At 59.6% G+C, this 21,125-nt stretch overlaps 4 protein-coding genes across 4 annotated transcripts; 2 read left to right on the forward strand and 2 right to left on the reverse strand.

The window, feature by feature from the left end:
• Nucleotides 1–12: 12 nt before the first annotated feature.
• THAP8 (THAP domain containing 8) lies at nt 13–1,385 on the reverse strand (the record flags this gene model as incomplete). Its single annotated transcript, XM_082012007.1, is given in 5 exon segments — nt 13–101; nt 104–165; nt 167–549; nt 843–1,029; nt 1,303–1,385. Coding segments are annotated over 5 exon segments (804 nt in total).
• Nucleotides 1,386–1,918: 533 nt separating this feature from the next.
• WDR62 (WD repeat domain 62) lies at nt 1,919–12,081 on the forward strand (the record flags this gene model as incomplete). Its single annotated transcript, XM_082012008.1, has 30 exons — nt 1,919–2,020; nt 2,539–2,630; nt 2,715–2,777; nt 2,981–3,038; nt 3,262–3,432; nt 3,579–3,713; nt 4,144–4,326; nt 4,402–4,562; nt 4,972–5,146; nt 5,229–5,366; nt 5,831–6,006; nt 6,199–6,290; nt 6,660–6,785; nt 7,097–7,164; nt 7,257–7,378; nt 7,499–7,574; nt 8,274–8,385; nt 8,577–8,640; nt 8,854–8,970; nt 9,050–9,171; nt 9,281–9,333; nt 9,438–9,635; nt 9,796–9,938; nt 10,366–10,490; nt 10,690–10,824; nt 10,936–11,059; nt 11,145–11,256; nt 11,367–11,433; nt 11,548–11,633; nt 11,839–12,081. The coding sequence occupies 30 exons, from the start codon at nt 1,919–1,921 to the stop codon at nt 12,079–12,081; spliced, it is 3,639 nt and encodes a 1,212-aa protein (XP_081868134.1).
• A 4,686-nt stretch (nt 12,082–16,767) lies between these two features.
• POLR2I (RNA polymerase II subunit I) lies at nt 16,768–18,885 on the reverse strand (the record flags this gene model as incomplete). The annotated part of the gene is made up of 6 exons (XM_082011966.1): nt 16,768–16,971; nt 17,051–17,102; nt 17,484–17,558; nt 18,056–18,129; nt 18,248–18,302; nt 18,812–18,885. 6 exons carry the CDS (start codon nt 18,883–18,885, stop codon nt 16,909–16,911), a joined length of 393 nt encoding a protein of 130 aa, XP_081868092.1. The 3' UTR covers nt 16,768–16,908.
• A 437-nt stretch (nt 18,886–19,322) lies between these two features.
• On the forward strand, nt 19,323–21,116 carry TBCB (tubulin folding cofactor B; the record flags this gene model as incomplete). The annotated part of the gene is made up of 6 exons (XM_082012009.1): nt 19,323–19,463; nt 19,745–19,888; nt 20,145–20,241; nt 20,619–20,810; nt 20,895–20,967; nt 21,044–21,116. Coding segments are annotated over 6 exons (720 nt in total), but the record flags the coding sequence as incomplete, so codon positions are not given.
• Between the last annotated feature and the right edge of the window lie 9 nt (nt 21,117–21,125).

Raw genomic sequence — 21,125 nt, forward strand, 5'->3', positions numbered from 1 at the left:
GCCCACTGTTACCTACCACTTGAGCCTCTCCTCGGAGAGCAGGCTCTCACGGCGCAGCTGCTCCACCAGCCCCTCCATGGCCTCCAGCCGGGCACGGTGCGCCGGTGCCGGCTGCTGCACACCTTCACCTTCCGCTGTAGCACCAGCACCACAGTGACGAGATCCCGTGCTCAGCTCACCTGGCGGTGACAGCGACGTAACCTCTTTGGAGCGATGGGGAGGTGGAGCTGGGGTCAGGGCAGAGGAGAGGACGGTCTCCCGCGCGGCGGCCGGCATCGTGGGGACAGGCTCGAAATATGCCACTGCTGGGGATGGTGGTGGGACAGCAGCAGGCGGCTCAACAGCCGCATCCTCTGCCTGCTCCACCTGTGTGCCCAGGGACGGAGGCGCTGCCGTGGCGCAGCCAGGTTCCAGGGCGATGGCCATGGCCTCTGACACGGCGGTTTTGGGGACGTGTGGCCACCCTGGTGTCACCGGCTCCTCACTGCTCACTGTGGGGGGCCACTTAGGCTGGGTGGTGCCTGGCAGCACGCTGGGACTCTCCTGTTTCTGTAGAAAAAAAACAACAAATCCTCATTTCTGGAGGTTCTCACAGTGCTACAGCAGAGCAGGGTCGGGCAGCAATGCTTCCATAACCTTCCAGACTCTTCCAGGTCCTTCTAGACCCCTTTGAGGAGCTTCGGGACCCCTCTGGGGAGCTCCGAGATGTTTCCAGACCCTTCCCTCTCCCAGGACCTTCCGGACCCTTCTTGGGAAGCCTCTTGGGAGCTCCTAGATGCTTCTAGACCCTTCCAGAGTGTTCTAGATGCTTCTAGGGTCTCTGCCCAGAGTAGGGGGCTCACCAAGGGACTGCAGGGGAAGATGGTGGGGACAGCGTCGGGCCGCAAGTAGCGCACACCCCAGCGGTACTGGAAGCAGGAGGGCTCGAAATGGTCACTGCACAGGTGCTGGTGGCGCGTGGGCACCCAGTTCTCCCGCCGCATCTGCACCAGCCATTGCCGCAGCCGTGCCGCATCGTGCAGCGGGAACCTGGCAGGGGGTTAATGGGACACTCGAGGGGGGCTCCTCACCACACACCCGCCCCCCCAACCCCTCCCCAGGAGCCGCCCAGGCCCCCACCCCAGCGTCCTGCCCCCCGCCAAAGAGCCCACTTAGCCCGTCCCCAGGCCCAGGAGGAGGCCCTAGAAGCAGGCCCAGGCCCCACTCACGCCCGGGCCCGGGCCCAGGCTCCTCCCTCCGTGGGCGGGGCTAAGGGCAAGAGGCCGCACACACCACCCCGCCTCCGGGCTCCCCGGTACCGACTTGTAGAAGCTGAGGCGGCGGGCGGGCGGCCGGGACTGTCCCGCCGCGTTGGAGCAGTGCGGGGCCCGGCAGTACTTGGGCATCGCCGCCGCCCGCTGCGGGCTCACGTGACGCGGCGGGCGGCGTGTTGCGTCAGCGCGCACGGCCGTGGCTTACGCACTGGGCGGGAGGGTGGGGGGGGGGGGAAGAGAGGTACCGTGGCCATGGCAACGGGGCCTACAGGCCGGGGCAGGAACAGGGAACCCCCGTGGGGCTCCCCGCACGCGGGACAGCCCTGTTCTCCCGAGCTGCGCCCGGGCCGGGGGACGCGAGGCCGTTTCCCACGCCGTTAATAACCCCCTAGCTGCCGCCGGCGGCCGCGTCCAGGCCCGTTGGGCCGTGCTCCGCGGGGCTCGAATGCGCGGGGGGCGGGGCTGGCGCCTGTCAGCCCCACTATTGGCCGAGCGCGGCGCTGAGTGGCAGGAAGCCGTGGGGTGGAGCCTGGCCCTGCGGCGCCGCATTGCTATTGGGCGAGGCGGGGAAGGTGGGAGGTGAGAGGCGTGGGCCGTGGCCAATGGGGATGGGACGCCTGCTTTAGCGCGCAGTTCGGACCAGTAGCGAGCGGCAGCCCGGAGCCATGGCGGCGGCGGGCGGCGGGGCTCACGGCGGGCCCAGGCCCGACTCGCCTCAGCCCTTCAACCTACGGCGGCGGTCGCGGCACCAGGGCGCGGAAGAGGCGGTGAGGGGCGCGCGGCCGTTGGCGGGTTGGGCGGGGCCTCCCCTGGGGGGGTGAGAGAGGGCGGGCTTTGGTGGTCCCCATGGGGGTGGGGCTTGGGGGGCTCCCACGTGGGTGCGGTTTATCTAAGGGATGACTTTTTGAGGGGGGGCCCACGGGGGGGCGGAGCTTGGGGAGGGGGGCGGGATTATGATTCAATAGGGCGGAGCTTCGGGAGGGGGCGTGACTGTGTCCCTATGGGGGCGGGGCTTTGACGGGACAGGAGTGGAGTCCCCATGGCGCGGAGCCTGGGAAGGGGGAGAGACTTGGGGGTCTGGGGGGGCAGCGCTTCCAGCTGGGGTGCACTTTGCGGTACCCTCACGGGGATGGGAGGGGCGAAGGGTGGGACACAGAGGGGCCCATGGATGCCCGGTGCTACCCTGGGGCCACCCCTGGGGGCTCAGGGTCCCACCCCGGAACCCCCCAACTGCCCCCCCCCCCCTCCAGCCCCACACCTGGGGGTCCCCTCCTCCTCTCCCCAGGTGACACTGGAGAAGGTGCTGGGAATCACAGCCCAGACCAGCAGTGGCTTGGCCTGCGACCCAGCCACAGGGCTGCTCGCCTACCCTGCCGGGTGAGCACCCGTGGGAACACCCCAGGACCCCTCCACGCCCCCTGAAATCCCAGCCTGGGAAAAACCTATCCCCTTCCTGTCCAGGTGCATTGTTGTCATCCTGAACCCCCGGGAGAACACGCAGACACACATCCTGAACACCTCCAGGTACACCCCAGTAGCTCCAGGTACCCCCCAAACTGCTCCAGGTATCCCTGAACACTGCTAGGTACCCTCCAAACACAGGCTGAGGCATACATTGGGTTTCAGAAATGCTGCTTCCAGTATTTTTCTTTCCTTCTCCTCCCAATAAAACCTCAGTTTTCTCTCTGGAGTAGCCCAGTTGTTAAAGAAAACCCAATATTTTCTAGGAAAACCCTGAGTGCGTTGGCCTTCTCACCTGATGGGAAGCTCATCGTCACCGGAGAGGTGGGTGCCACTTATTTGTAGTCACCTACACCCCAGTTTTGGCTGTCCTGGCAGGATGAAGTAGCCAGGATTATTCCTCCCCTGCATTTTGGGGTTTTCAACCCCATTTGGGATTGCACTGGGAGGGTGGGAACACCCTTAGGGTCAGAAGATGCACTGGGTGGCTGTGGGAGGCTGGTGAGAAGGGGAAAGCTGCTGCCACGCCGCTGTCTTCCCTGCACAGAACGGACACCGACCAGCCGTCCGCGTGTGGGACGTGGAGGAACGGACACAGGTCTCAGAGTTGCATGGTCACAAACACGGCGTGGCTTGCGTCGCCTTCTCCCCCAGTGCCAAGTACCTGGTGTCGGTGGGGTACCCGCACGACAGGGTGGTCAATGTTTGGGATTGGAAGGTGAGCTGGCTTAAAGCAGCTTGAAATTCCCTAATTTGGGGGAAAACAGCCCCTTTCCATCTTTTTCCACAGTCGCTCGTGGCTCTGGACTTTTGGGGGGTAATGCTTACTGTGCATGACCCAACCGCATCCTTCTTTCTGAACAGAAAGATTCCCTGGTTGCGTCAAACAAGGTGTCCTGCAAAGTGACAGCCGTGTCTTTCTCCGAGGACCACTACTTCGTCACTGCGGGGCACCGCCACGTCAAGTTCTGGTTCCTGGACTCATCGAGGGAGCTGAAGGTAACGGGGTGCCCTTTGCCAATGCAGTCTCATGGGGCGTGGGCAGCTGATGAAGCTGAACCGGGGCTGGATGCTGCTTAAATCCTTGTCACCGAAGCCAATGAGACGTGGGAGAGGGCAGTGTCTGTAGAAAGAACCAAAGAAATGCCAGGTTTTTGCCCCAAAATGCATGCTGCGGCATACTTGAATGTTGCTTTTCTCTGTCCGCCCGGCACCAGACGTCGAAGCTGCGGGTGCTTCAGCTCAGCCTGGAGCTGGGGATATTCTGGCCAGCAAAAGGCCATGGGTGCACAGCAGCTCTGCCGGGGAGCACGTGTGGACATGGGGACGCTGCTGATGTCCAGTACCCGGTGTACTCCAGAGGGCTGGGAGACGTTTCCTTTGTTAACACTCGTTAATGTCGGGTTGGCAGCGCTACCCTGCTTTGCAGATCAACGAGACAGTGCCACTGGTGGGACGCTCGGGGCTGCTGGGAGAGCTTCTTGACGACATCTTCTGTGGCGTGGCCTGCGGCCGAGGGCAGATGTTGGGCAGCACCTTCTGTGTTTCCTCCTCGGGGCTGCTCTGCAAGTTCAACAAGAAGCGGATGCTGGAGAAATGGATCTTTCTGAAGGTGGGGTGGGGGGCAGATTCCCCGGACCCCCAGGGTGAAGCCCACCAGCAGGGACCTCACCTGCTCTGACCACAGGTGCCGCTGGCAACCTGCCTCTGCCTCAGTGAGGAGCTGATATTTTGTGGCTGCGCCAACGGCACCGTGAGGATTTTCCAGGCTCGTGACATGTGCTACCTGAGTGACCTCCCTAAACCTCACCCCCTGGGCGTGGATGTCACCCAGAGCCCCCCACGGAGGTACTGCGTGGCCAAGAGGATGACAGGGATCCCCCTGTCCCCTCTCTGAACTGTCTGGCGCAGCTTCTGCCGCTGAACTGTGGGGTTTTGGACCCCACAGCTCTCATTGCTTGGCCTGCGACCTTGTCTTGATGGAGGTCTGAGCTGAGATAGGTGTGAATCGGCGCCTGATTTTATGTGCAGTGAAGGGATATGGCGAGGATGGGAGGGTGGTGTCAGGTATATGGGGGGGCCCACACAGTTTTGTTTTCCCCCTTCGTTTCAGGGCTGTGTGTTGGGTTATGAATGCAATTTCATTCGCAAATCACATCTGACTTTGGCAGAACACTCAGTGGGCTCTGGAAGGGTCAGCCCCCCAGAATACTGCGTTCTTGGGATGTGACTCAACTCCGTCTCCCCCTCACTGAAGGCAGCCGGACCTGGTCTACCCTGACACCATCGCCTTGGCCTACGATGCCTGCAACCGCTGGCTGTCCTGCGTCTACAGGGACCACAGCATCTATGTCTGGGATGTCAGGGACCTGCAGAACGTCAGGAAGGTGTGGTCAGACCTTTTCCACAGCTCCTTCATCTGGAGTGTTGAGGTGAGGGCAAGTGGGTCCCACAGAGGTGATTCGGGGCACCTGCAGCTTTTTTCCCCCTCAATGTGTAACCCCCTGGGTGCAGGTGTACCCTGAATTCGAGGAGCGGAGATCCTCTCTGCCTCCCGGCTCCTTCCTGACATGCTCCTCGGACAACACCATCCGCGCCTGGACCCTGGAAAATGGCTCCACGTGCTGCATCCAGGGCAGCACCTACAGCACGGTACAATGGGGGGGCTGCATCCCCCCTCCCTGCTCAAAGCAGCCCCCCAAAACCACGCCAGCAGCTGGGGGAGCTCAACTGGCTCCCTGAGCTCTTGGCTTGTGGGACTCGCCTCTAGAAAATGAGGTTGCTGGAGGTTTCAGGATGGTTCCTGTCTGCTTCTTGCTGCTCTGGGTACAGAGCCGCCGCCTGAGTGGAAGACGAGTGGTGATCTTGAGTGGGTTTTGGTGATGGTAGTGAGCCTGGAAACTGCTTTCCGTTCTCCTGCACCTGCTCTTTCTGTCCGAACAACCAAAGGGCACAGCTTTGCTTTTCAAATCCTGGCATTTCCTGAGCGGGAAGCATGGCAAAATAAAGTGGGGATGTTGGAAGCAGCTGCGTGAGATGGGTGGGCTCCTCTCCTCCCCAAAGAGCTGCCTGTGCTCTGCCAGGGGCCTGACTGTCACCTCTTCTCCCGCGCCAAGACCCTGCTGAATGTCATCTACGTGGACAACAACACGCAGCACCTCCAGGACTCCTCCACCGTGCCTGACCGAAGCGAGAATATGGGTCACCTCGATGTCAAATCCGGGGTGCGGGTGATGCAGGTCAGCCCCAACGGGGAGCATTTGGCATCAGGGGACAGAGGAGGAACCCTCAGGCAAGTGGCACCGCGCTCGGCCGAAAACTGAAGGACGGTGGCGGTTGGGTGCCGGCGTGGGCTCCCCACCACTCCTTTCAGCCGTTCCCCTCTTTCTGTGAGCATCTCTGATGCTCACACCCCTCACTGTGTGCCAACGGTGTTCCTGCCCTGTTTTTTGGGGGCCGAGCCAACAGTGCGCTTCCCTTGCAGGATACACGAGCTGCAGTTCATGCAGGAGGTGGCTAAAGTTGAGGCTCACGATTCAGAAGTCCTTTGCCTGGAGTATTCAAAGCCGGAGACTGGTAAGCCTTCGACTCGGCAGCGATGCCCAAAAGCTGTGTCACCGGGTGAGTCCTCAGGCATTGCCAGTGAGCCTGCAGGCTCAGCTTCTCCTTCACCAAAGGAGCTGAGGCATCCTGAAAAACAAGCTCTGCAGGGAAGGGTCTCTCCTCTGAGAAACCCCAGGGCTGTGCAGATTAAAACATGGCTCAGGCTGCGCTGGGGGCAGCGGGAAGGACCTGTGCAATCACCGTTTGCTCTCCCTTTAATATCCCACCTAGAACTGGTTTACATCAAAATCTTTGCAGGGGATGACAGTAAATATACCATTTATTTGAACAAAAACCTTTAGTGCAGCGTTATTTTAACACCCTCTTTTCTGTCGGCTCCAGGAGCAGCGCTGCTGGCTTCGGCGAGCAGAGACAGGCTGATCCACATCTTGAACATAGACAAGAACTACAAGCTGGAGCAAACCCTGGACGATCATTCCTCTGCGATTACATCTGTCAAATTTGCTGGTAGGTGGCTGAATTGCATCTGAATTCCCCCCGTCGGGCTGCCCTTCGCCTTGTTCTGCCTTGAAGATGGGGTTTTTCTCTCCGGATTTATGTACCTAAACTTCAACATCTGTGTTAGAGTGGGCTCCTCAGTAGAAAACAGTTGTCCCCAGATGAACAGCACTGAGCCATTCGTTGAAGGGGATCCCACCCTTGGATTGCCCATTTTTTAATGGATTCATTCATAAAGAGTAATTTTTCAGATTCACTCAGTGGTGAATTTGGAACGGACGCGATCTCCACTCCCCTTTCCCTGTGCTCTCTTTGCCCAGGCAACGGAGACATTCAGCTGATAAGCTGCGGCGCTGATAAAAGTATTTATTTCCGCAATGCTCAAAAGGTGCGTTAGCAGCATCTCCACAGGGATCTGCTGCTTCTCCCCCAAATTTGGACGGGCGAGAGGGCAACATGGCTCTCCCTGTCATCCAACAGCTCCCAGATGGCTTCAATTTTGTTAGGATGCATCACGTCGCTGAGAAAACCACCCTGTATGACATGGACATTGACATCACGCAGAAACATGCCGCTGTCGCCTGCCAGGACAGGAACGTCAGGTGAAGGCACTTTTTTGTGCCCAGGCACAAAAACCCACCTGGGGGTCATCTTTCTCCTCCCGGCTCCAGTGTCCCTGCCGGGCTCGTCACCAGCTTGACTACCTCCTGCTCCTCTCACAGGGTTTACAGCACAGCCAGTGGGAAGCTGAAGTGCTGCTACAAGGGCTCGCAAGGCGACGACGGCTCCTTGCTGAAGGTAAGAGGGCAATTTCCATCACATGTTGGCTGTGAGGGCATCCACAGCAGCTCCTTTGACACAGCGGTGGGGCTGGATTGTCAGCAGTGCTGAAGGGCTTGGGACTGAGCCGTTGGTACCCTCAAGGGAAGATCTGCCAACCAGAAAGACCTGGAGACGTTGGCCAATGTCAACCTCCTGCGGTTCAACAAGGCCAAGCGCAAGGTCCTGCAGCGGGTGAGGGCAGTGTTCCATCCCGGCACAGACTGGGGGACAGAGAGCAGCCCTGCGGAGAAGGACCTGGGGACACTGGTGTGTGACAAATGGGGCGTGAGCCGGCAATGTGTGTTTGCAGCCCAGAAAGCCAAGCGTCTGGTGGGCTGCAGGTTGAAGGAGAGGATTCTCCCCCTTTGCTCTGCTGAGCCCCCCTGGCATCCAGCTCTGGGGTCCCCAGCACAAGATGGGCACGGACCCATTTCGAGTGGGTCCAGAGGAAGCCATGGAGATGGTCCAGGGCTGGAGCAGCTCTGCTGTGGCAAGAGGCTGAGGGAGTTGGGCTTGTCCAGCCTGGGGAAGAGGAGCCCTTACTGCAGCCTTTCAGTACTTAAAAGGGCTTGTAGGAAAGACGGAGAGGGAGTTTTACCAGCTCCTACGAAGCTGCCTGGCTCTGCTTGCCTCCCAAGCTGTGGCCGAACCCGACCCACCGTTCCTCTCCCCCAGGTGCAGCTGGATCCCTCGGGCACCTTCCTGGCAACAAGCTGCTCCGACAAGAGCATCGCCCTCATCAACTTCCACTCTGGGGAGCACGTGGCAAAAATGTTCGGCCATTCAGGTTCGGTTCCTCTCGGGGAGGGGAGGTGCAGGGGAGAGCTGCCAGGAAGCCCCCAGCACTCTGCCTGCCCCTGCCTGTCCCCTGTTCGGCCGTGAACGCCCACACACCTTCTATGTCACTTAAATCTAAACAAGCGCAGGGGTTGGGGTCCTGATGAGCAACCTCGCTGTGTTTCCTTCCCTTCGGCACAGAAATAGTCACGGGGATGCGGTTCACCTATGACTGCAAACACCTCATCACTGTCTCAGGAGACAGGTAGGGGCTGGCGGACCTAAAAAATCACCTGATTTACATCTTGCCAGACACTATAGGAGAATTGGCTTTAGAGAGCACTGGGCAGGATGTACGCACAGGTGGAGGCAGTGCTGGAGGCTGGGGTGGATTAAATTGATTGAGGGACTTAACATAAAGCCCCCCCATCCAAAATCTCGGGGAGACCTGACACCCCCCCCACCTTTCTACCCCCAGCTGCATCTTTATTTGGCACCTGGGCCCCGAAATCACCAGCAGCATGAAGCAGCACTTGCTGGAGCTCAATCTGCTGCAGCCAAAGCAGGTGGAACCCAGTCCCCAAGTGCTGCTCAGGTAGTGGGGAAAAGCCGCTCAGCCCCCACATGCCACCCCATTTTTGCCTTGGCCACCCCACTGTTCTCCCCTCCTGCAGGCAGGAGACCTACATCACGGTCCCCGGTGGGACAGCAATCCCCGGTGCTGGCAGAGCTTCTGCTGAGGAGAGAGATGAGGCCTCATCCCCACAGACCCCCTCCAAAGAGGACTTGGAGCCACGTGTGTTGTGGGCCGGGGTCCCTCTGCGGCTGCACCCCGTTTTCTGACCATCTTTCCTCCAAGTGCTGCGGCACACAGAAACGCTCCTAACCCTGCTCTCCCCCTCCAGCTCCAGCGTGCATCCTAACCAACGGCAGGCTGCCCTTGTGGGCAAAGAGGCTGGTAAGTCACCTCGCTGCACCTGGAGATGCGATTTAACAGGTCCAGATGAAGATCCTTTTGCTCCATCTCCACTGGATTCCCTCTCTTCTTTCCCCCCTTCCCAGCTGGGAGAAGTGGAAGAAGGGGCGGTTGCCAGCCCCCCAGGGAGCTACCGGCCGCGGGGGCGATGGGCAGAGCGTGCCCAGAGGGGCCCCATCAAGACCTTGCCGGAGGCGGATCCCCCTTACTTCACCCCCCTGAAACCCCACCTGGAGGGCAACATGGAGCTTGAGCCCAGCAGCCTGGAGCACTTGCTTTCAGAGGTCAGTCGCCCCTACGTCAAGCTGTGAGGGGCCGGCCCCAGCGCCCTCCATCAGCCCTCACCAGACTCTGGTTTTAACCATCCCTGGAGACCCCTGCCCACCAGCGCTGATCTTTCTGGGAAAAATCCGGTTATGGACATCAGCTCCCCACCTCCAGCAGGCAGAGAGCTCTCCCAGCGACCTCACTGAGGACTTCCAGCTCTCCGAGCTCTTCCTGGACGAGGAAACCAATGGGGGACCGGAATCGCCAGATACAACTGGGACCAGCCTGGAGGAGGAGCTGGGCGCGCTGGAGGCGAGCAGGTCAGTGCTGGCTGAAGCCGACAGCCGAGCAGGGAAGTGGGCACCACGTTTCACTATCAGCGTTAAGCCAACCTCGCTCTGCTAGTTTGCGCTTTGCTTAACGTTCTGGCTCATGACGAGCTCCATCAGGCCCTCATCCCCGCCATGGCTTTTCCCTTCAAGCCAAATCTGAAAGCATTTTGGCAATGCTGGAAAGTGCCAGCCCAGCAGTGGGGGGCAGGTCGGGGCTCCCTTCCTCACACCAAACCTCCCACCTGGCCCCTAAAGCCCAGTCAGGGTTGGAGGAGGGAAACCGTGGCTTGTCCCAGCCAAGCACCAGCACGCAGACGCACGTGTCCCAGCTCAGAGCAATGGCAAGCACAGACCTGGTGGCGGCATCCGGTGCGCGGCACCACCGGCATCAACAACCTGTTCGCCTTTCCTCAAGGCAACGCATGATGGAGCTGCCACTGTGCCCCGCATACCCGGAGGAGCTTGGGATCGGCCGGGAGGATGCCTCGGCCTGTGTTCCGCTCTGCCTGGGATCACTGGTGCCCTGCTACCGCTCGGAAGGTAACGCCAGGAGCGCAGACAGGGCTCCAGGAAGGTGCCATGGGCACTGGCTTTGCCAGCGCTGAACCCTCGTGACTGAGCGAGAAGCTTGGCGGCGGCTTTAGCTCTTGGGCGGCGGGGGGGAAGCGCATCAGAATAAAAAACGCCTGGTGCTAACGTCTGTCACGGGGGGCCTTCCTTTCTGGCTCCGTCCTGGCAGATGAGGACTCGGTGGGCTCTGCCGGGGAGGCAGAGGAGCCAGAAGAGAACCCACCGCAGAGCAGCTCCCTGCCCCAGACCCCTGAGCAGGAGAAGTACCTCAAGCAGCACTTCGAGACGCTGGCGGATGCTGATGGTAATGGGAGAAACCACGGGTGGATGGTGCCGGCATGTTTGGCTTGGCATGGCCAACCCAGGCGGATGCCAGTGATGGCCGAGCTAAAGCTTCCTGCCCCCGCAGCCGCAGAGAAGTTTGATGGCTCCTTAAAGGACTTGAAATCACCTGAACCTGGGGACGAGGAAAAAAACTTGTTCTTGAACCCGCGCTTGAGCATTTCAGCCCGGTTCCTCTTGCGCTGCCAGAACAGCAGGTGGGTGTCAGGTGCTGTGTCTGTCCGTCCGTCCATCCAGCAGGGAAGGGCTTTCCCACTCCTGACCCCTTCTCTTGTCCCACAGGCTGGTGTCCACCTTCCCCCTGTGGGCACGGCCCCGGCTGCAGAGCTCCGTCCGTGCCCAGGAACCGCTCAGGGACCAGCCAAAAACATCTCAGGAGCTCCAGCAATCCGAGGCGAGTTGGTTTTCTGCCTAAGGGAGGGGGAAATCTTTGAGAGAAATACCCAAAAAAAGTAATTTTCATTCCATGGGCTGGGCTCAGCGGTGCTTCCGTCAACTTTTTAGAAACTGCTGGATGAAAAACCTTGGCAAATGGGAGAGGAAACAGGCTCCAAGGCCAGCAAACCCACAGGTGTGTGTCTGAGGCTTTCTTTGGCCCAAAACACCCTCCTGGGTGGGGATGAGGTGTTTTTTTGTCCCCTCTCGGATGGGTGCACATGGCTCACAGCAGCTGTGGTGCCCGCAGGATCCCACCTCCGGGTCGAGACCTTTGCCACGGCCCTGCAGCTGCTGCGGACCAGCCTGCAGGAGACGCTGGAGCTCTATGACCAGGTCGGTGCTTCCCAAGGTGGGGGAACCCCCCCGATTCACAGCATTTCAGGGGGTCGTTCCCTTCTCCCTCCTCGGAGGGCCAACTGCTGATGTATTTTGGTCACGTCTGTGGGTTCGGACCCCAGAAAAAACCCCCGTTCACAGCTCATTTCAGAGCCGAAGTGCCAGGGGAGTTTTAGGGTGACGAAGGGACCCCTCTCCGCAGGTGACCCTCTGTGCCACTGAGGAGGATGTCCTCCAGGCGAGGACCGCACTGGCCGGCCTTTTCGGCTGGATGAAAGCAGAGCTGCACTCCCGTGCCGTGACCTACACCACCGATGCCGCCACTGCCACCCCAGCACCGCCACCACCGGACCCCGAGACCCTGGCGCTGCTCCGCACCTACTCTGACTCCCTCATGGAGATGGTCCGGAGGAGGCTGGAGGGCAGCAGCCCCGTAACACTTTAAATCAAAGTGGGGTGCACTGGTGTGCTGTGGAGTAATCGCTATGGGGCACTTTGGAAATTTACCCTCTAAGAACAGCATTGAAACAGGGTGGAACATAGCACTCGTACAACGGGTCTGTGCCATGGAGATTCTCTAGACAACCCTGGATGTTGGCAACATCAGGGGCACTTGGTGTGCTGACTCTGGGAGAGATCACATGGAGGGTGGAGCGGAGTGGAGACATCGCGGCCACGCTCTGCGAACAGGGGAATTTAAGGGTACACAGTGTGTACGTTAATAAGCTGCATGTGCGATGCCCTGGGTCAGTGACCTGTCAACTTTGATGAAATGCTGTACTTGGAGTGAACTTTGCTTATTATAATATCATTATATTACTAAAACGCACACCCCTCTCAAAAGTTACCCACCTCCCAAGGTGCAACCACCCCTCAATGAGCGTGCGCACTGAATTTTTCTTAGTGTGGACCTTTAAATGCGAAGCGAGAGAATTTTGAACCAATCCTAATAAAGGTATGTATGACTAGAGTCACTCAAGCTCCACCTGCAAAGTAAAATACTATAAAATAATGTTTTAAGGGCTGGATGTCAGGGAAGATACCATCATCGTGTACTATTCTAACTTCTGGGATCAGTCGACGGGCTGAGCCTCTCTTCCCCCCATCGGGACGCCGTTGGGTAAGATTCGAACCCTTGGTCATACCAAATGCCTCCCCGGGAAACTTAGAAATCTCTATATAGAGTCACTTTACATCTTTTAACACGTTTATAGCCAAGTAGCGTTACTCATACTTTTGGCATTTGCACGTGCTTTGTAGGCAGTGAATTTATCACCGGCAATCCAAAGAACCTGTGTGTCTGTTGCTTCAATAAATCGCACTATTGATTGACTCAGCCGTGTGTTCAATAAATCGCACTATTGATTGACTCAGCCGTGTGTGGTCCCTGAACGCGACCGTACCTCTGAGTGCGGCCGTGTTCGTTCAGGAGGTGTCCGGCTGAGCAGGTAGTGTGATGTTAGTAGTGCATCCGGACCCGTGATAGTCCAACAAAGGTGTTGGGCGCGACCGGACTACTAACGCTGACTTTGGGCATCACTCAGAACCTAAGCTCAGCTGCCCCCAGTCCCTCTGATATCTGAGGATCGACTGGAAAGCAAGGGGGTTTAGTTTCTGCCAAATTGCTCTGCCTCTTAACGCAACATGTGCCAACCCCCCTTCCTGGTTAAATTTGCATTTTTTTGTTTTTAAGGCAATTCACAGAATCACTAAGGTTGGAAAGGACCTTCAAGATCATGAAGTCCAACCATTAATCCAGAGCCACCATGTCCCCTAAACCATGTCCTGAAGTGCCACATCCACACGTTTTTTGAACACTTCCAGAGATGGCGACTCCACCACCTCCCTGGGCAGCCTGTTCCAATGCCTGACCACTCTCTCAGTGAAGAATTTTTTCCTAATATCCAATCTAAACCCCCCCGGCGCAACTTGAGGCCATTTCCTCTTGTCCTATCGCTGGTTACTTGGGAGAAGAGACCAACACCCTCATCGCCACAACCCCCTTTCAGGTAGTTGTAGAGAGCGATAAGGTCTCCCCCCAGCCTCCTCTTCTCCAGACTAAACAACCCCAGTTCCCTCAGCCGCTCCCCATCAGACTTGTGCTCCAGACCCCTCCCCAGGTCCGTTGCCCTTCTCTGGACACGCTCCAGCACCTCAACATCCTTCTTGTCGTGAGGGGCCCAACACTGAACAGAGGATTTGAGGTGCGGCCTCACCAGTGCCGAGTCCAGGGGCACAATCACTTCCCTACTCCTCCTGGCCACACTATTTCTGATACAGGCCAGGACGCTGTTGGCCGTCTTGGCCACCTGGGCACACTGCTGGCTCATGTTCAGCTGGCTGTCACCAGCACCCCCAGGTCCCTTTTCCACCAGGCAGCTCTCCAGCCGCTCCTCCCCAAGCCTGGAGCGTTGCATGGGGGTTGTTGTGGCCAAAGTGCAGGACCCGGCACTTGGCCTTGCTGAACCTCATACAGGTGACCTCGGCCCATGGATCCAGCCTGTCCAGATCCCTCTGCAGAGCCCTCCTGCCCTCCGGCAGATCAACACTCCCACCCAGCTTGGTGTCATCTGCAAACTTACTGAGGGAGCACTCGATCCCCTCATCCAGGTCATCAATAAAGATATTGAACAAGACCAGCCCCAGAACCGAGCCCTGGGGAACACCGCTTGTGACCAGCCGCCAGCCGGATTTAACACCGTTCACCACAACTCTCTGGGCTCGGCCGTTCACTCAGCAAAGAGTAAACCTGTCTAAGCCACGAGCCGCCAGTTTCTCCAGGAGAATGCTGTGGGAGATGCTGTCAAAGGTTTTACTGAAGTCCAGGTAGACAACGTCCACAGCCTTTCCCTCATCCCCTACGCGGGTCACCTGGTCATAGAAGGAGATGAGGGTGGGCAAGCAGGACCTGCCTTTCATGAACCCATGCTGGCTGGGCCTGAGCCCTTGGTTGTCCTGCAGATGCCCTGTGAGCACTCTCAAGGCCAACCGCTCCATAATCTTCCCTGGAACAGAGGTCAGGCTGACAGGCCTGTAGTTCCCAGGATCCTCCTTCCGGCCTTTCTTGTAGACGGGCGTCACATTGGCAAGCCTCCAGTCTTCTGGGACCTCCCCTGTTAACCAGGACTGCTGATAAATGATGGAGAGTGGCTTGGCAAGCTCCTCCACCAGCTCTCTCAGTACTCTCGGGTGGATCCCATCAGGCCCCATAGACTTGTGGGTGTCCAAGTGGCTTAACAGGTCCTTAACTGCTTCCTGCTGGATTATGGGCAGGTTATCATGCTCTCCATCCCCATCTTCCAGCTCAGGGGGCTGAATACCCTGCAGATGCCTGGTCTGGCTATTAAAGACTGAGGCAAAGAAGGCATTAAGTACCTCAGCCTTGTCCTCGTCCTTGGAGACAATGTTCCCCGCCATATCCAGGACGGGATGGAGATTCTCCTTGCCTCTCTTTTTGTTGTTAATATATTTGTAAAAACATTTTCTGTTATCCTTTATGACTGTGGCCAGACTGAGCTCTAGCTGGGCCTTTGCCTTTCTAATTTTGTCCCTGCTTGACCTAACGAGATCCTTGTACTCTTCGTGAGTTGCCTGCCCCTTCTTCCAGAGGTGATAAACTCTCCTCTTTTCCCTGAGTCCCAGCAAAATCTCCCTGTTCAGCCAGGCCGGTCGCCTTCCCCGCCAGCTCTTCTTACGGCACATGGGGACCGCCTGCTCCTGCGCCTTTAAGATTTCCTTCTTGAAGACTGTCCAGCCTTCCTGGACCCCTTTGTCCTTCAGGACTGTCTCCCAAGGGACTCTCTCAATCAGTGACCTGAACAGGCCAAAGTCTGCCCTTCGGAAGTCCACAGTAGCAGTTTTGCTGAGCCCCCTCCTTACTTCCCTCACAACTGAGAATTCTATCATGTCGTGGTCGCTAAGCCCAAGACGGCCTCTGACCACCACATCTCCCACCAGTCCTTCTCTGTTTGTAAACAGCAGGTCCAGTAAGGCACCTCCCCTGGTGGGCTCACTCACCAGCTGCATCAGGAAGTTATCCTCCACACACTCCAGGAACCTCCCAGATTGTTTCCTCTCTGCCGTGTTACACTTCCAACAGATGTCCGGTAGATTGAAGTCCCCCACAAGAACAAGGGCCAGCGAATGCGAGACCTCCGCCAGTCGCTTATAGAATGTCTCATCTATCTCTTCTCTAAGTTTTAACTGTTTTTGGGGCTTTCAGATGTTTATCTTTCCACAGTTTGCATCTTCTTCTGCTCCAAGCCTCCCAAACAGCTGGTGAATGCCCCAGCAGCCATGGCCCATCTCAGCCCTGACCCCAATTCCATGCTGCCAGCAGCGGGATGGAAGTGGCTGTCGCTGGCAATTTTAAACATTGTTAAAGTAATAAATGTCCTTGAACTAAAATGAGGGGTTTTGGGGTCAGTGGATTTGGCCCCTGACAGTCTCGTGGGGATGGAGGCTTTCAGGGGCTGCAGGACACCTGGGTGCTCTCTGCAGCCCCCGGTGCACCAGGCAACGATTTGGGGTTCGGTGAGATGTGGGGTGGCTGGAGGGTGTTTCAGGGTACCCAGGGGTTAATTCAGGGCCCAACTGGGCAATTTGGGGTAGGGGGGGAAAGAGATTTGTGGCAAGTCAAGGCTTGACAGAGTGATTTGAGACATGGTGGGTGCGATCTGGGGTACCCAGAGAGCAATTTGGGGCCTGACAGGGCCATTTAGGGCACCAGGACTACAAGACGGGGCCTCTCATAGGCAACTGGGGGCACTGGGGATACAAACTGGGGTCCAGTGGGGTGAGTTAGAGCTTGGTGGGGGCACTTGGGACTGCTATCGAGTGATGTGGGGCACTAAGGGGCAACCTGGGGCCCACTGGGGACAGTTTGGGGCCCCACAGCTGCAGTTCAGGGCTCAGTGAGGCATTTTGGGATACCACAGATGCGATTTGGGGCCATGAGAACAATTCGGGCCCCACAACTGTGACATCCCCATGGGGAGGCAGCCTACCTCCTGCAACCCCATACGCCCCAAAGCCCCGCCCCCAGCACCATGCCCCCCCAGACCCCACAGAGCTGCCTCCCTCCACCCCACAGAGCCACCAGCACAGACAACTACCAAAAGCAGCCATTATTTCCACCAAAATGCCACCCCGACAGGTACAGGGGGGTGGACCCCAGGTTGGGGGTGCAGGGGCTGTCAGGGGTTGTGGAGATTTTGGGGCAATGGCTGTGATCTGGGGTGATTTTGGGGTCTGAGAACGTCTCTGGGCGCCGTCACTCGGTCCAGCGATGGCCGCAGTGCGGGGCGGTGCAGACGTAGTAGAGCCTCATGGCATCCTGGGGGGCAGGAGGGGACACATTGTGGGGGACAGTGACGGCTTTGGGAAGGCGTGGGGCTCAGCGGGGGTCACCTCACCTCGGCTCTGGCGCTGTGCGACTGGAAGAAGACGGCCTCCTTGTGCCCGCACCTGGGGGAGAGAGGGACAGCAGTGACGGGGTGGGTGGGGACACCTAAGAGTCCTGTGGGGGACATTGGAGCCCCATGGGGACACAGGGTGGGACAGAGGGGTACACTGAAGCTGTGGGAGGCACAGGAGACCCAAAGGGGGACACTAGAGCAGCATGGTGGGGGGGGGCTCCATGTCCCCACAGGGGTCCCCAGGCAGTCCCTGACATCCCTACACCCCCATGGGGGTCCCCACGTCCCTGGGGGGTCCCTGACATCCCCGGGGTGTCCCTGATATCCCCACACCCCAACAAGGCTCCCCATGTCCCTAGGGGATCCCTGACACCCCCATAGCCCCAGGGGGTCCCCAAGGTGGGGTAGGGGTCCCCAGGTCCCAGCTCACTTCTGGCAGGGGTGGTCCTCAGTGCGGGGCAGTGTAGGGTCCTGGGAGACATCAGCGATGATCTGTGTGAGCTCACTACAAGGAGACACCCCGGGGTGTTAATTAGCACCCTTAATTACCCCCAGGCTAGTCATAACTCTGGCACCCCCCTCATTAATTTACTCTAATAACCTATTCTCATTAATTACCCCCACATTAGTTGCCCTTTAATTGTTCTCTCTTATTGCCTCCCCTTATTAACTACCCACCAGGTACCCCTCACTCTTATTAACTACCCCAATTAATCCTTTACCAATTATTAATTACCCAAAACCTGTTCTCCATCACTAATTGCACCCATTAATTGCCCTCCACTCATCTTCCCTTATTGTCTCTCCTTATCAATCACTTGCTCATTACTTCCTCCTAATTATTCTCTTATTAACTACCCTAAGTCCTACTTTGCTAAATAGATTCTTATCAATTGCCCCATTGGTTCTTTTTAATTGTTTTTCCCTTATTAATTAGTCTCCACCTACACAACCCCTGGGGTGGGAAACGCTAAGACCAGAGGGGACCGCTAACAAACTCACTCCACTTCGTGGGTGATCTTGTTGACATAGATGCAGCTGTTGTCAGCCTCTTGCTGGTAGTCACAGTTGCGGCACTGGGGAAGAGAAGCAGTTATGGACTGGTCCCAGTGCCAAATTGGGAGGGGCAGGAGACAGCCCCATGAGGTGCTGGGACTGGTCCCAGTACCCCAGTGGGGGCTGTGGGGCACTTACAGCATAAAGCAGAATCCGGTTCTCCTTGTCCTCCTTGGGGTACAGCATGTTGTTGCTGGGGGGGGGGGGGACACACACACGACATGGGGGGTGTTACTGTAGGGTCTTGGGGCAGGCATGTTCCTGGGGCCACATCCCCGGGGGAGAGAGGGCTGGAGGACTCCGAGGGGTAGCTGGGCGGCCTAGGAGGTGGCGAGGAGGTATCAGGGAGTCTCGGGCGAGGAACTGCAGGAGTTCTGCAAGGAGAACTGCAGAGAGAACCGGGGAGTGGGTTGTCCGAGGAGCCTGGAGGGTGTCAGGGAGCTTTGAGAAGGGGCCCGGGGGTCATGGGGAGCTATTGGGGAGCCCTAGGAGGTGTCAAGGACCGCCGGGAGGTATCGGGGGCCGAGGGGTGTCGGGGAGCCCCGAGCAGGGTCTGGGGGGGCCCAGGGAGGAACCGGGAAGGCCCGCAGGGAGCCTGGGGGGCAATGAGGGGGGAATGGGGGAGCCTCGGGAAGTATCAGAGAGTCTTGAGAAGTATCTGAGGTGGCCGGGGGGCGTCAGAGGGTCCCAGCATCCCCTCACCACTCCTGGCAGAAGCGGATCCCCACGAAGCCCGGCTCGTACGCTCCGTCCCCCTCCATGGCGGCCCCGCGCATGCGCACGGCGGCGGGAGCGCGAACAGCGCCTGCGCGGCCCTGGGCCCCGCCCCCCACGCGCCGCAGGGCTGCGCCGCGGGGCGCTCCCGCTCACTGCGCGCGTGCCTCGCACAGCTGCACCCTCATGCGCTGCAGCCGTGCACCCCCATGCGCTGCTCCACTGCACGCACCGCGCGCTGCAGCCGTGCCAGCCCCGTGCCTTGCAGCACCGCTCTATTGCACCCCCCCTGACCCGCCCGCCCCGCCCCGCCCTCCAAGGCGTGTCGCTATTGGTGACGCGGCGGCGGGCGGGCGGGACAGATCCCTCGCCATTGGCTGGCCGGCGGTGCGCGGGGCGGTCCATCAGCTGCGATTGGCCGGGCGCGGGGGCGGGGTGAACGTGCGGGGCGGGCCGAAGGTTCCAGAAGCAGCGGCGGCAGCGGTGGCGGCGCCGCACCATGAAGGCGGCGGCGGAGCCTGTAGCCGGGCTGGGGCCGGGGCCTGGGACCGGCTCTGTGTCGCTGGCGGTGAGCAGCAGCCTGAACGCCTTCCGCGCCCACAAGCGCTACGCCACTGGCCTCACTATCGCCGAGTTCAAGGTACGGGTAACCGCGGCCCTCCTCATCCTCCTCCCTCACGGACCGGGCCTGGCCGGGGCTCTCCTCCCCTTCACAGCCCCTGCCTCAGCTGGGATCCTTCTCCTTCCCCTCATGGGGCCCGGGCCCTCCTCACCGGGACACCCCCTCACGGCGACTGGACTCCAGCCAGAGCCAAAGCTGCCCCCCGCCGCTGTCCCCTGTCCGGGGTGGGGGGTCGGGCCCGGGCCGGGGACCACCCCTGCCGCTGGCCCCGGCTCCTAGCACTGCCCGCTGTCCCTCAGTGCAAACTGGAGCTGGTGGTTGGCAGCCCGGCCTCCTGCATGGACCTGGAGCTGTACAGCGCCGAAGAGGAGCTGCTGGGGCGCCTGGACTGTGACGAAGCCCTGCTGGGCTCCTACCCCGTGGCTGATGGTTGCCGTGTGCATGTGGGTCCCGTCTCCCCCACCCTCCTTTCCTTTCCTTCTCACCCCAAAACAGGGCCCTGAAACCACCGCCTTGTGCCCCGTTTCCCTACTTCTTGCCCCAAAGCCCCGCTGATTCTGCTGCACCCTCTTTCTCACCCTGAACCAGGGCCCCATATCCCTGCTGGTGCTAGCACACCTTTTTCCCCCTTTTTCACCCCAAATGGGTCCCCCTCGGGGCAGCCCCCATGTTCCCCCCCCCAGTAACAGAGTGCCACAGGTGATCGACCGGAGTGGGGCGCGCATCGGGGAATACGAGGACGTCTCGCAGGTGGAGAAGTATGAGATGGCCGAGAGTGACTACGAGAAGCGGCCAGGTGACACTGGCGTCCCCGCAGTCCACTTTCCTCTCCCCGGGGACATCCCCTCTGTCCGTGTGTCCCTGCGGTGTCAGCCCCCTGGCCCCGAGGGGGATGTCCCCACCCCGTGTTCCCTGTGGTGGCACTCGTTCCACGCCTGTGTTACTGAGGTCACTGTCCTGTCCCCATGGTGGCACCTTCCTTGTTCCCACTGTGTCACTGTCCTCCAGTTGAGGTGACAATCCCTGTCCCCCATGGTGACACTCTCCCTGCCCCCAACCTCTGCCGGGGACCTCGGCCATGCGTTGGGGGCTTCCACTAGCCCCGCCGTGGGTCCCCGCCCTTCCCTGTGGTGCCACAGGCATTCCAGCGCCGGTGTCCCCATGTCCCCACAGAATCCCTGCGCTCCTTCCTGCGCCAGCAGCGCTGGGGACGCTACGATGCAGAGGGGACGCGGCGGCGGGCAGCTGAGCAACAGCAGCGCCGGGCGCAGGAGGCGGCATTGGCGGCCACCCTCCCCTTGGGCGCCCGCTGCCAGGTGCGGGTGCCGGGGCAGCCCTGCAAGCGGGCCACCATCATGTACGTGGGTGCGTGTCCCTCAGCTGTCCCCAGCCCCCTGCCTTGTCCCCAGCCCCCCCCCAGACGCTGACCCACCCTTCCCTTCCCCACAGGCCAGACTGACTTCAAGCCAGGCTACTGGGTGGGCGTCCGCTACGATGAGCCGCTGGGCAAGCACGATGGCAGGTAGGGTCCCCAGGGTGCCCCCTCTTCAGGGGGCGGTCCTTGGGGCTCCCCTCAAGCTCTTCCCCCTCCTCCCCAGTGTGGGCGGCCGCCGCTACTTTGAGTGCCAGCCCAAGTATGGCGCCTTCGTCAAGCCCCAGAGCGTCACCCCCCGGGGACTT

The sequence above is a fragment of the Phaethon aethereus genome, assembly GCF_964289735.1.
Source record: "Phaethon aethereus genome assembly, chromosome: 30".
In the NCBI taxonomy this organism is placed as follows: Eukaryota; Metazoa; Chordata; class Aves; order Phaethontiformes; family Phaethontidae; genus Phaethon; species Phaethon aethereus.